Source organism: Balaenoptera physalus (genome assembly GCF_965194825.1).
Source record: "Balaenoptera physalus genome assembly, chromosome: 2".
In the NCBI taxonomy this organism is placed as follows: Eukaryota; Metazoa; Chordata; class Mammalia; order Artiodactyla; family Balaenopteridae; genus Balaenoptera; species Balaenoptera physalus.
In genome coordinates this window covers 47,712,795-47,727,749 of record NC_138883.1, presented here as the reverse complement: position 1 = coordinate 47,727,749, position 14,955 = coordinate 47,712,795, and the positions used below count along the sequence as shown (strand labels likewise).

Here is a 14,955-nt window from a genome sequence, read left to right as displayed (position 1 = left end):
TCACTCCTTTCCAAAAATCATACCAAAATGTAAAGAAATAAAACATGAACCTAAAAGGACAAAAATAATAGGAGAAAACATCAGATAAGCAACATCAGAAGAATGCTGAGACAAAAGCCAGATGGGAAAGAAGCAAATGACTTAGCAAAGTGGACAAATAGAAAATCAAGGTGTTTGCAGGAAGTACCAATGGGAAACACACTGACTCACTGTGCCAAACATCAAGCATGATCATGTACTGAAAACAGAGAGACAAGAAAAATGAATCCTGCCCCACATCGGATTACACCTACCCCTTTGATACGCACCCTTTAGAATTCCTTAGAGGAAAATCTGAAAAGCCCTAGGGAAAAGATCTTTTAGATACTGACATTTGAAAAAGTGTGCTCAATGTCTAAATACCCTGCAAAAGGGTGACAAGCTAAACCCCATTCAACTAGAGTTTCCTATTAGGTATATGTATGACTGGACAATTAAAATGGACAATCAATGACTGACAGATCTTATAGAAAGGACTCTGAGATAGGCAGAATTCTAGAGATATCTCCTTAAAATTCCTGTCCCTGGTTATACAATCATATGCTAATCTAGGGACTGCTGTGAAGAGACTTTGCAAATGGAATTTAGGTTACTGATCAACTGATTTTAGGGAGATTATCCTGAATTCTCTCAGTAGGTCCAATGCAATCACAGGAAGCCTGCCTAACAGAAGAGAAAGGCAGAAGAGGGAAGCAGAGGAGAGATAAGAGAGGAGAGGTCATATAGATTTGAGGAGTAAGAAGAGCTGGACTTGCTGTTGCTGGCTTTGACAAAGGAAGAGACCACAAGTCAAGGAATTCAGGAGGTCTGTGGAAGCTAACAGACAAGCCAAGGGGAGCGTCAGTCCTATAGCCACAGGGAACCCAATTCTACCATGCAAAATTCTTTCTCAGGGCCTTCAGGAAGGAACAGAGCCCTGCTGACACCTTAATTTTGGCCTTATAGAATTCTAAGCAGAGGATCCAGCTGAGCCATGCTGTGCCCAGACTTTTCACACAGAAACCGTGAGATAATAAATGTGTGTTTTAGGGTGCTAAGTGTATGGCAGCAATGGAAAACTCACAGACCTTCCAATGTGAAAGAGAGCAAGTGAAATGAAAAAGAACAACATATGGAAACAGAAATAATGCAAAGAACAGAATAGAATAAAACAAAAACCTCTTAATTACAAATCTCAGAAAGATAAGACAATGGCATCCGTGAGAGATGAATAGGATGTTAAAAAATAACCAGAGGGACTTCCCTGGTGGCGCAGTGGTTAAGAATCCACCTGCCAATGCAGAGGACGCGGGTTCAAGCCCTGGTCCGGGAGGATCCCACATGCCACGAAGCAACTAAGCCTGTGCGCCACAACTACTGAGCCTGCGCTCTAGAGCCCGTGCTCCACAACAAGAGAAGCCACCACAGTGAGAAGCCCACATACTGCAACAAAGAGTAGCCCCCGCTCACCGCAACTAAAGCCCGCACACGCAGCAACAAGACCCAATGCAGCCAAAAATAAAAAAAAAAAAGTGAAAAAATTTTTTTTAAAATTAGAAATAAAAAATCAGAGATAAGAAGGGGCTCTTGGATATTAACAAGGGGGAGGAAGGGTCCTTTCCATTTTTAAAAAGAACTATTTTGTTAAGGTTTAACTTATATAAAGTCTACAACTCTTAAATGTATTCATAAATACCTGGGTAACAAAGATCCAGATAGAAATATAAAACACTGAAAAATAAAATTTGAGAGCCACAATAAAAAAGCAACAGACAAAATATAAAGTCACGTAAGAGGATCAATCCAAGAACAATATCGGACTAATTACTAGCAACAAAAAGAAGAAAAAAAAAACAGGGGAGGAATTAGGGCACATTACTATGAAATTTCAAAATGGCAGAGAAAAAAATCCTAAAACATTCCAGAGAGAAAAAGCAGTCTACAAAGAAAGGATGAAAATAAAAATTAAGAACACTATCAGGACTATAAATAGCAATACTGGAAGCTAAAACAACTGAACAATGAATTCCCAATTCTGAGGGAAATTAATTTTCAACCCAACAATTCCTATCAAAGGACAAAATAAAGACATTTTCAAATATAACATCTCAAAAATTTACATCCCATCCACCTTTGATGACGGAGGATATAGTCCATCAAAATAAAAGAGCAAATCAACACTGAGAAAAATGCAAGGATCAAGTATGAGAGAGAAGACACTTTCCTTGGACAATGGTGGAGGGAAGTTCTGGGGCTATGACTGTACAACTTGCCCTAGAAGCCATCTACTCCAGATTGGAGCAGGAGGATGGAGGGACTTCACAGTGTGTTTAGGAAGAAAAAAAAGGAGGGAGGGAGAAGATTATTATCAGATAATGTATTTGATCATGAAAATTATAGAGAATCTAGAATGTAGAAGAATCAACAACAGAGCAGTTTGAAAACTAAGTAAATGATAAACAAAAAGGCATATAAGATAGAAAAGGTAAAAGTATACACTTTGGTTCAGCAAGTAAAAATATTTACCTTGTTAAAATAATGCAAACTGATACTGATTTAATAAAAAATTATAATAGTTATAATAAAGTGCGAAAGAAAAAGTTGAGAAAAAAGAAGTGAACAGATATCTAAAATGGATAAGTCAAGAAATAACAGCATAAGCACATTATTTAAATTATGGAACTAAACGAAACAGTAAAAAAGTAGAAAGTGGTAGGGAATGTGCTTGGGGTTGGGGAGAAATAGGACAGAAAAGTCCTTTTATGTTATATGCTTTTTTAGCTTTAACTCTGTATCTATGGCTTTGATTAAAAAAATAATTTCAAAATCTTTCTGCTTATTGTGTAAAGAATAAATTGGAAGGAACAAGGATGGATAAAGCAGACCACTTAGGGGCTGCTGGACCAGTCCAGAAGAGAGATGGTGGTGGTGTGGCCTATGAGAGCAGTAAGGATGGTAGAGATGGAAAGATGTGAAAAGATTCAAGACATATCTTGGAGGCAAAAGTAACACTTCTGGGTGATGGATGAGATGTGTATAAGGACGAGAGTGGTGCTAAGGATCACTCCCAAGTTTCTGACGTATATCCGGGATGGTGCTTTTACTGCTATGGAGACTTCTGAGGGGCAGAGTGGGAGGGGCGGAACACAGAGATTTGGAAAGGAATACCATGAGCTCAGTTTTGAACATGTTCAGTTTGAAATTTCTGTGAAAGAAATGGTTTTGTTATTATAAATAATGCTTCAATGAGCAAATGATGGCTTTCTAAAAAAGGTACATGGCTAGAAGAAAATCAAGGATGAGTTAAGAATGGTCTCAACTAAGACAGAGTAACAAGAATTTGATTTACCCTCCTGCTTTATTGAAACAATAAGAAAGGAAAAGGAACTTTTTCAGATATTAGACAACAAGGAGCACAGGAGAGAAGAGAAAAAAAACAGAATGAGCTCTTTGACTGTACCAGCTTACTGCCTAGAAGTAGTTCGGGGTGGAGAGGGGGCAAACAGAGTCAGGTCTTGCTGAGTTGAGAGATCTGAGATGGAATCCAGGGAGGCCAAGATGGCTAAAATTTGTGGGTCAGAGTACCAGAGAGAAGAGAGCTCCACAGAGAGATCTGGAGAGCTGTAGTTATCCACTGGGATCTGGGTGAATACCGATCTGTGCATTTGTGAGGGGGAAGTCTTCCTAATACACAGGATATTGAGAAGAATCCCCAGAAGGAGATTAGCCCTGGACTAATGGTGGCTCTGGACCTGCCCTAACAGAGCTTAAAAGCAAGTGTCAGGGCTTCCCTGGTGGCGCAGTGGTTGAGAATCTGCCTGCCAATGCAGGGGACACGGGTTTGAGCCCTGGTCTGGGAAGATCCCACATGCCGCGGAGCGACTAGGCCCATGAGCCACAGCTACTGAGCCTGCGCGTCTGGAGCCTGTGCTCCGCAACAAGAGAGGCCGCAACAGTGAGAGGCCCGCGCACCGCGATGAAGAGTGGCTCCCGCTTGCCACAACTAGAGGAAGCCCTCGCACAGAAACGAAGACCCAACACAGCCAAAAATAAATAAATAAATTTTAAAAATAAAAAAAAAAAACTTAAAAAAAAAAAAAGCAAGTGTCAAAAGGATCCAACTGATTCCAAGTAATTTGACTGAAAAATTTGACAGAAAAAAAGCCAATGCTTTTTTAAATTAATTAATTAATTAATTAATTAATTTATGGCTGTGTTGGGTCTTCATTGCTGTGTGCGGGCTTTCTCTAGTTGTGGCGAGCAGGGGCTACTCTTCGCTGCAATGCGCGGGCTTCTCACTGCAGTGGCTTCTCTTGTTGTGAAGCACGGGCTCTAGGCACGCGGGCTTCAGTAGTTGTGGCAAGTGGGCTCAGTAGTTGTGGCTAGCGGGCTCTAGAGCGCAGGCTCAGTAGTTGTGGCGCACGGGCTTAGCTGCTCCGCGGCATGTGGGTCCTTCCCAGACCAGGGCTCAAACCCGTGTCCCCTGCATTGGCAGGTGGATTCTTAACCACTGCGCCACCAGGAAAGTCCCAGCCAACGCTACTTTAAGGAATACAAAAAGAAATCCAGCCACCAACAATGAAAAATTAACAGACTCTAGCATTCAATCAGAAATTACCAGACATAAAAGAAGCGACCCATTACCAGGAGTAAAAGGGGGGCAAAAGTAGCAGAAGCAGAAATAACTAATGATAGAATAACTAATGATAGAATCAGTAATAACTAATCAGTAATAACTAATCAGTAATAACTAATGATAGAATCAGTAATCAAAGATATTAAAATATCTATTATAAGTACACTCCATATGTTTAAGAAAGGAGAGAAAAGCATAAAAATAAGGAAGAAAAAAATTAAACATTTATGTATTTTTTAAAAGGCCAAAATCAAACTTCTAGTGATGAAAAATACATCTGAAATGAACACTGGATGGGATTAACAGCAGATCAGCAGAAGACCAATGAACTTGAAGACAACAATGGACACAATCCAAGATGAAACATAGAGAATAAAGACCGAAAAAAGGAAGAGAGCATCAGTGACCTATGGAAGAATAACAGTTGCTCTAACATATATGAAACAAGCCCAACAAAGGATAGGTGTGGGAAGGGACACCAAAAATTATTTGAAGACCTAGTAGTTGAGAATTACACAAATCTGACGAAAACCGTAAACCCACAAATCTAAGAAACACCAGGACCCTAGAACAGAATAAACCTAAAGAAAACTATGCCAGGACACATCAGAATTAAATGCTGAAAACCAGGATAAAGATAAATTCTTAAAAGGTTAACAGAGAAAACATTCAGAGGGGAACAAATAGAAGAGCCGTAACGGACTTTTCTGAAATTATGCAAACCAGAAGACAAGAGAAAATTACTGAAAAGAGGAAAAATCTAGAATTCTTCACATAGCTGCAATATCTTTCAAAGATTTTTGTAGACAAAAGTTAAAAAATAAAATTATCACCAGCAGACCTGCACTATAAAAAGGTCATATGAAGTTCCTGAGATAGAAGAAAAAGGATATCACATGGAAAGTATTCTTACAAAGAACGGTGAAAAATGATAAATGCGTGGGCAATTATAAAAGACCATTTTTCTTATTTTTTAATATTTAAAAAGACAATTATTGTTTTAGGGGAAAATAACGTTGAGTTTTAGCATATTTGAAAGTAACACATATGACAATAGCACAAAGAACAGGAAAGAGGAAATGGAACTATACTGTTTTAAGATTATTATACTATGTATGAAATGGTATACTATTTGAGCACAGAATGTGAATAAAGTTAGTCATACACTGTAACCCCAGAACAACCACTAAAAAGACAAAAGTGGTAATAGCTAGTAAGTCACAGGTGACAATAAACATAACTGTAACAAACCCCCCTCAACTTAAAAGAGGGAAAAGAAAAAAAACAGAACACACAGAAACCTTAAAATAAATACCATATAAAAAACAAATACCAAGGTGGCAGATTTAAACTCAGCGACACTGATAATCACATTAAAAGTAAATGGTCTATCAACTGTGTTTCATGCCAATTTGATAGTATCATTATAAAGCAATATTACACTTAGAAACCTAATTGTTTTCCCATAATCACTGAATTCTCTGATATCTTTTTTCCAGCTTCCTAGCATTTCCTCTGAAGTATTTAAATTAACTGTCCTGGATGAAGTTTCCTTTAAAAGGCAATGTCTATAAAGTCCTATGGCTTCAACATATTCAATTTTGTTTTGAAAGGTAATAAAAATAGTGAATTTCTATTCCTACATCTAAACCACTGGAAAAAAATAAAATAAATAATCTAATGGAAGCAACCTAAATGTCCATTGACAGATGAATGGATAAAGAAGATGTGGGGTGTGTGAGTGTACATGTGTGTATGTAATGGAATATTACTCAGCCATAAAAAAGAATGAAATGATGCCATTAGCAGTAACAGATAGACCTAGAGATTACCATAGGAAATGAAGTCAGACAGAGAAAGATAAATATCATATGATATCATTTATATGTGGAATCTAAAAAAATGATACAAATGAACTTTCCATTTTCTCTTAACAAGGCTCGTCATTTGTAAAGCCTGCATGTCAGAACCCACCTTACATAAAAGAACTTAGCATGCTTTGCAGTGTTTCCTTCAAAAAGGAAACGAAAATGTAACTAAAAACCTCACTTAATCATTACACAGAAGCATCTTCTTTAGAGTTATGTTATAAAAAAATCAAGATAATTTTTACCAAATAAAAAACTTAGACAGCAGTCTGCCAAAACTCACACAAGAAACAGACAATCTGAATGAGTCTATACCTATTAAAGAAATTGAATCAATAATTAATAACCTTCCAAAACAGAAAGCACTAGGGCCAGACAAGTTCACTGGTGAATTCTACCAAACATTTTTTCTAGTTTTACTGAGGTATAACTGACATAACAACACTGTGTAAGTTTAAGGTGCACAGCATAATGACTTGACCTACATAGTATTACCACAGTAAGTTTAGTTAACATCCATTATCTCATACAGATACCCAAAAAAAGTTTATTTTCCTTATGTTAAGAACTCTTATGATCTAGTCTCTTAACAACTTCCAAATAAACCATACAGTAGTGTTAACTCTAGTCATCGTGCTATATACCACATCCCCAGTACTTACTTATCTTGTAACTGGAAGTTTGTACCTTTTGACTACCTTAATGCAATTCCTCCCCTTAGGTTGTTTCCATGTCTTGGCTATTATAAATAACGCTGCTATAAACATGGGGGTGCAGCTATCTCTTCGACACAGTGCTTTCATTTCTTTTGGATATATTCCCAGAAGCAGAACTGCTGGATCATATGGTAGTTCTACTTTAGTTTTTTGAGGAACCTCCATACAGTTTTCCATAGTGGCTACATCAATTTACAATCCCACCAACAGTGCACAAGGGTTCCCTTTTCTCTACATCCTTGCCAGCATTTATCACTTGTCTTTTTGATAACCATTCTAACAAGTGTGAGATATATCTCATTGTGGTTTCAATTTGTATTTCCCTAATGATTAGTGATGTTGAGCACATTTCCATGTACCTGTTGACCATGTGTATAACTTGTTTGGAAAAATGTCCATTCAGGTCCTTTGCCCTTTTTTTTTTAAAATTTTTTATTTATTATTTATTTATTATGTTTATTTTTGGCTGTGTTGGGTCTCCACCTCTGTGCGAGGGCCCCCTCCAGCTGCGGCAAGCGGGGGCCACCCCCCACCACGGCGCGCGGGCCTCCCACCATCGCGGCCTCTCCTGTTGCGGAGCAGAGGCTCCAGACGCTCAGGCCCAGCAGCTGTGGCCCACGGGCCCAGCTGCTCCGTGGCATGCGAGATCCCCCCAGACCAGGGCCCAAACCCGCGTCCCCGCACCGGCAGGCAGACTCCCAACCACTGCGCCACCAGGGAAGCCCTGCCCATTTTTAAAATTGGATTATTTGGGGTTTTTTTTGCTATTAAGCTATATGAGCTCTTCATATATTTTGGGTATTAACTCATCAGATATATGGATTGCAGATAATTTTTCCCATTCCACAGGCTGTTTTTCATTTTGTTGGTCATTTCTTTGGCCATGCATAAATTTTTTTGTTTGATGTAATTCTACTTGTTTATTTTTGCTTGTGCTTTAGGTGTTATATCCAAAAAGTCATTGCCAAAACCCATGTCAAGGAGCTCTTTTCTTGACATTTGAGGAAGAAATTAAACTAATTCTCTATAATCTCTTTCAGAAGATAGAAGAAGAGGAAATACTTCCTAATTCATTCTATGAAGCCAGCATTACTCTAATACTAAAATCAAACAAAGACATTGCAAGAAAAGAAAACTATAGACCAATATCTCTAATGAACATAAATGCAAAAATCTTTAATAAACTATTAGCAAATCGAATCCAACAATGTATAAATAAAATTATACACCATGACCAAGTGGGATTTATGCCAAGTATGCAAGGCTGGTTCAACATCCCAAAATCAGTATAACCCATCACATCAAAAGGCAGAAGAGGAAAAATCACATGACCGTATCAATAGATGTTAAAAAAAAAAAAAAAAAGCATGACAAAATCCAACACTTATTCATGATAAAACACAGTAAACTAAAATAGAGGGGAACACTTCCTCAACTTTTTTTTTGGCTGTGCTGTGTGGCTTGTATGATCTCCCTGGTGGTCTAGTGGTTAGGATTCAACACTTTCACTGCTTCAGTCTGAGTTCAATCCGTGGTTGGGGAACACTTCCTCAACTTGATAAAGAGTATCTACAAAAAACCTTCAGCTAACAACGTACGTAATGATGAGAAACTAGAAGCTTTCCCACTAAAATCAGGAACAAGGCAAGGATGTCCTCTCATATCACTGCTTTTCAATATTGTACTGGAAGCCCTAGCTTATGCAATAAGACAAGAAAAGGAAATAAAAGGTATATAGATTGGGAAGGAAGAAATCTGTCTTTGTTCACAGATAACATGATCATCTCTACAGAAAATCTAAAAGAACTGACAAAAACTCCTGAAACAAATAAACAATTATAGCAAGGTAAAGGACACAAGGTTAATATACAAAAGTAAATTGCTTTCCAGCAGTGAGCATGTGGAATTTGACATGTAAAACACAATACTATTTACATTAGCACCAAAAAATAAAATACTTAGATATAAATATGACAAAATATGCACATGATCTATATAAGGAGAACTACAAAACTGTGATGAAAGAAATCAAAGAAAGAAATAAGGGGAGAGATATTCCATGTTCATGGTCAGGAAGACTTGATCTGTCAAGATGTCAGTTCTTCTCAGCTTGATCTATAGATTCAATGCAATCCCAATCAAAATCTCAGCAAGTTATTTTATGGATACTGACAAACTAATTCTAAAGTTTATATGGAAAGGCAAAAGACCCAGGATACCCAACACAATATTGAAGGAGAAGAGCAAATATGGAGGATTGATGCTACCTGACTTCAATTCTTATTGTAAAAAGCTACAGTAATCAAGACAAGGTGGCATCGGCAAAAGAATAGCAAACAGATCAATGGAAAAGAATATAGAGCCCAGCAAGAGACCTACATAAATATAGTCAACTGGTCTTTGACAAAGCAGCAAAGGCAACACAATGGAGAAAAGATAATTTTTCAATAAACAGTGCTATTAACAACTGGACATCCACATGCAAAAAAAAATGAATCTAGACCCAGACCACACACCCTTCACAAAAATGAACTCAAAATGGATCACAGACCTAAATGTAAACTGTAAAAGCCTTAAAAGATAACACAGAAAAAAATCTAGATGACCTTGGGTTTGGTGATGACTTTTTAGATATGATAACAAAGGCATGATCCATGAAAGAAATAACTGATAAGCCAGACTTTATAAAACTTAAAAATTTCTGCTCTGTGAAAGAAACTGCCAAAGATAATGAAAAGATAAGCCACTGACTGGGATAAAATATTTGCAAGACATATCTGATAAAGGACTGTTACCCAAAATATACAAAGAACTATTAAAACTCAACAGTAAAAAACCAAAAAACTTGACTGAAAAATAGGCCACAGACTTTAACAGATACCTCACCAAAGAAGATGTACAGATGGCAAATGAGCATATGAAAAGATGTTCCACATCATATGTCATCACGGAAATGCAAAATTAAAACAATGATATACCACTATACATCTATAAGAATGGCCACAATCCAGAACACTGACAACACCAAATGCTGGTGAGAATTCAAAAGCAACAGGAATTCTCATTCACTGCTGAATGTGAATGCAAAATGGTATAGCTACTTTGGAAGACAATTTAGCGGTTTCCTACAAAACTAAGCATATTCTTACCATATGATCCAACAATCATACTCCTTAGCATTTACCCAAAGGAGTAAAAAACACATGTTCACAAAAAAAAACCTGTACATGAATGTTTACAGCAGCTTTATTTATAATTGCAAAACTTGGAAATAACTAAGATATCTGTCAGTAGGTGTGGAAAATAAACTATGGCACATCCAGACAATGGGATATTATTCAGCGCTTAAAAAAATGAGTTACCAAGCTATGAAAAGACATGAAGGAAACTTAAGTGTACATTACTAAGCAAAAGACACCAATCTGAAAAGCTACATATTGTATGATTCCAACTGTATGACATTCTGTAAAAGGCAAAACTATGGAGACAGTAAACAGATTAACAATTGCCAGGGGTTGGTAGGGGAGGGATGAAAAGACAGAGTACAGATTTTCAGGGCAGTGAAACCATTCTGTATGATATTATAATGATGGATATGTCATTATACATTTGTCCAAAGCCGCAGACTGTACAACACCAAGAGTAAACGCTAATGTAAACCATGTAGTCTGGATGATAATGATGTATCAATGAAGGTTTATCATTACAACAAATGTCCCAGTCTGGTGTGAGGTCTTGATAGTGGGGAGGTTTTATGTGTGGGAATGAGGGTAAATGGGAACACTCTGTACTTTCTGCTTAATTTCGCTGTGAACCTAAAACTGCTGTAAAAAAAAGTTTATTAAAAAAACTGATAAATGATATAAACAGGCAATTCAAAAAAGAAACTGAAATGGCCAGTAAAGACATAAAAACATAGTTATCTTTATGAACTAAAATGAAATACTGTATTTTTTCACTCAGAGAAGCAAACACTAAAAACTGACAACATTCAAGTGTTAGTGACAACTGGAGGCAATGGGTTTTCACACATTGACGGTTGGAATGTAAACTGGTATAACCACTTGGGAGAGCAATTTGACGGTATCTGAAATGAATTACGTGTACACTTAAAACACAGCAATTCTACTTTCTACTTCTACACAAACACAAAAGAGAAATTCCTCCACACTCGTGCAAAATGGCATTAAGAAGATGCCTGCACAGCAACTGCAGTAACATTTTGTTTTTGGATATATATACTCACAGATGTGGATACATGTATGTATGTTTACATATTTTCAAAAGTACTGGAAAGATACATACTAACCTTATGACGGTAGTTGCTTTGTGAAGGGACATTAGAGGAGAATATTAATCAAGAAATTTACCTATATTATTTTGACTTAAAAAATAGTTTAGCAAAATGATAAAATATCAGCTACTAATTCTAGATAATAGGATTTAGGTAAATGTTACATAATTCTTTGTATTTTTCTGTATTTTAATTTGTGTCTTAGAAATTCCATTAAACATAAAAGAACCTTGTAATTTGAGTCATTAGAACAAAACAGTAACGTCCTGTATCTCCCCAAATCTATGGTACAATGGAATTATGTACTAATGATAATGACAATGGTTCACATTTTCTCTGATGGTTGAATATTTCCTGTCATATGACAGAACTGGGTCAGCCAAAAGTAATCTACATCTCATTTCAGAAAATATAAACAGAACTGCTACAAGAGTGTTCAAATTGTAGACTGGTTAAGGAGGATATCACTCATGGTCATTTCCTTAGGAGCTGTGTCAGGCCTTCAATGAAGGAACACAATCTGCCTGAATCACTAAAATCAAATATTGACTTACGTTGACGGAAATAATACAAAAGCTACATCACTCTGAAGATAATTGCCTGTTCTCTTCTCCTTCCCATAAAAATAAAGTCATCAGAATGAGGTATTAAATAATAATATATATTTCTAATAAGGAAATACTAGACACCTCCTGTTCTTCCTTAACTCAACATTTCTTTACCTTAAAGTAATATAAAAACTTTAAAGAATAAAGTAATCATTTCACAAATACACAAACACAGATAGCTTACCCCAATCCCTACTCCTTGAGATAAACTCAATGTCAGTCATCAGTCATATACATATCATGCAACTCATAATTTCATGAATTTATCTAATACTTACTAAAAGTCTTACAGATGTCAGAAACAGCTTTGAAGACTCTGTCAGAGAAATTCACTTTCACCTTCACATACTTCATGTTGGGAAGTTGCAGGCGGAGCAGCTTGTGCTGGGGGGTGAACTGAAGCTTAGCATCTGCCTGAACGCCATACTTATCCAAGGTCCAATGTGTCTTGAGGAGCCAAGTTCTCTTCTTTTCCCACCACAGAGCATGGTCAGACCAATCTTTTTTTACATCTATTAAACAAACAAACAAAACACTTCTAAAAATCAGCAAGATTACCTTGAGAGAAATCATAAGCAGAAAACTAAATAACTGGGTATTTAATATGATCAACTAATTAAATACTAAGTGCCTGTTTTGTGATAGGTACAAAAAAATACTAAATAGCTGAGAAAACATTCTGCCCTTGAAAGCTAGTACAGAAGGGAACTGCGGCAGAATACACAGGGTAACTAGTAATGCTTAAGGTGGACACACCAATGACGAGGAGAGTAAGTACTCTCTGTAGGCATTCCGAGAACAAAGGGAACCCTGGGGACTAGAATCAGAAGGGTTAATGATGAGGTGGAGCTGGTGGATTCTGAGCCCAGCCTCGAGGGATGGACAATATTCTGATGATAAAATAGGTGAGAAGGCTGAGGTATAAGAGGCTGCAGAGGCATGCTGAGGTTAATGAGTGGTGAAAAGTAAGATGGAACCAAAGTGAACAAAACCCAATATCCTAGGTAGAGAAGAGACTGGAAAAGAAAACATCCACGAGTAACACTTAATAACTTATTAAGAGAAAACAAAAACAAACAAACTACATTCCCAACCACACACTCAAATACATTCCAAGAAAAGTAACTTATAAGTCACACTGTCCAACTTTTTCTCCCCAATATATTTCGGTACAAGAGAAAACATTAATATCTGTTATACTCTTTAACATCCTTATGCAATTAAATTAAATGAAAATAAATTTATACCAAATAAAGAGTATAATTTACACAAGACTTGGCTACCCCCAGATACAGCAGATCATAACAATAAACTTGCAAATAAAAGCCAACTTTAACTAGTTCTTAAAGTAGCAATAAAAGTAAAGCCTTTTTGGATCAATTATATGATAAACTAAGAACCAAAAAAGGGGGACAGGATATTTAAAAAAAAAAAAAAAAACAGTATTAGCCAAACAAAGCTTTCCAGGGGAAGAAAATAAAAATGAAAAATATTATCATGATTCTGATACAAAGTTCATTTTAATAGTTTTTAAAAGAACTGGTCAATTTTAAGAAGATAAATTTAAAAGTATACACTAACCTGTAATTTTTTTTAGCACCTGTCTACCAGAAAGCTTCAGAGTAAAAAATCAAACTACCACATTGATTATGAGCCTAGAAACACTTTCTATAATGGTGAAATTTACTTGATATAATTAACTTCTCCTCATTATGGAAGAAACACATCACAGGTGGGAAAAAGACTTTCAATTCCCCCAGACAGTAAAAGAAATATTTTAATTAGTAAGTACTTTAATGGGAGAACTGTAATTACTTGTGATTATATTGCCATTTTGAAATTTCAATATTTGTTTCGGGAAAGCCCAGTCAATTATGTTATTTGAAGTTTGGCTGCAGAAATACATATTTTACAACTACTTACTTAGTTGTGACACAATGTATATAGTACCCTGCATCTTAAATTATCTTCCAGCACAGAATTTATCAACTAAATTTTAGAAACAGCAAACCTGATCTAGCTCACAAGAAGACAACCAAGGTTGGGACCTTTTCATATACTATGCGGTAAATGTCACACACGTTACAGATGGTTTACTTTTTTCTTCAGGAATAAAGAACCCAAGGCAGAAAAAGATAATTTGTAAAGAATGATAGTAACCAAGCAGGGCAAGGCTGAGCTGAACTGAATTAATTGTAGGTAGGTATCTAATACTTTCTTCCCCATATCTCAATCCATTCACTTCCGCTGCCAATATCAACCATTAAGGAAGCTACAACATATATTCCCAGTGCGGGGGAGGAGAGAGGAAAAAGCTGTACACCGCGAATAATAATAATAGTTTTGTAAATACTGACTTAAGTCATTTGGGTTCCCTTTGACTTAAATCAAAAGACAATCCTGAAATAAGAACTTTGGCACAAGTAGCTTATTTGGGGTTGGGGGGGACCCCAGGAAGCATACCTGAGGGGATTAGGAAAAGTGAAACAGAGGGAGAAAAGTCTATTAAGTATTCATTAACTTCTGTGGATAACTGGAGTTCAGTCCTGTGAGATACCCTCCGAGGAATCACACAGAACATGACTTAGAATTATCCCCGTAAGGAAAGAGAAAGCTGGGGAATCTATCCAATTCCTTGGTTGAGGGTTGCTCCTAGGGCCATTAAATTCCCAGCTTTTCCCCAGCTGCCACGCATGGGCTGGCCTCCCTACACTCAAGCAGTTAACTCACCAAGGCTGAAATATTTACTACATGGACTTTTAAAGAAAGACTTTGTAGGCCCGGATGCAATAAAATCTCAACTTTGCATCAATTA

At 36.8% G+C, this 14,955-nt stretch overlaps 1 protein-coding gene across 4 annotated transcripts in view; it reads right to left on the bottom strand.

Moving 5' to 3' along the window:
- Positions 1–14,955, bottom strand: part of FERMT2 (FERM domain containing kindlin 2) — a 73,442-nt gene that overhangs the window by 36,899 nt on the left and 21,588 nt on the right. For all 4 annotated transcript variants that reach the window (XM_082450407.1, XM_082450408.1, XM_082450405.1 and 1 more), the window contains exon 3: positions 12,419–12,652. In XM_082450407.1, the coding sequence (XP_082306533.1) occupies positions 12,419–12,652 (234 nt within the window). The remainder of the gene's footprint in view (positions 1–12,418; positions 12,653–14,955) is intronic.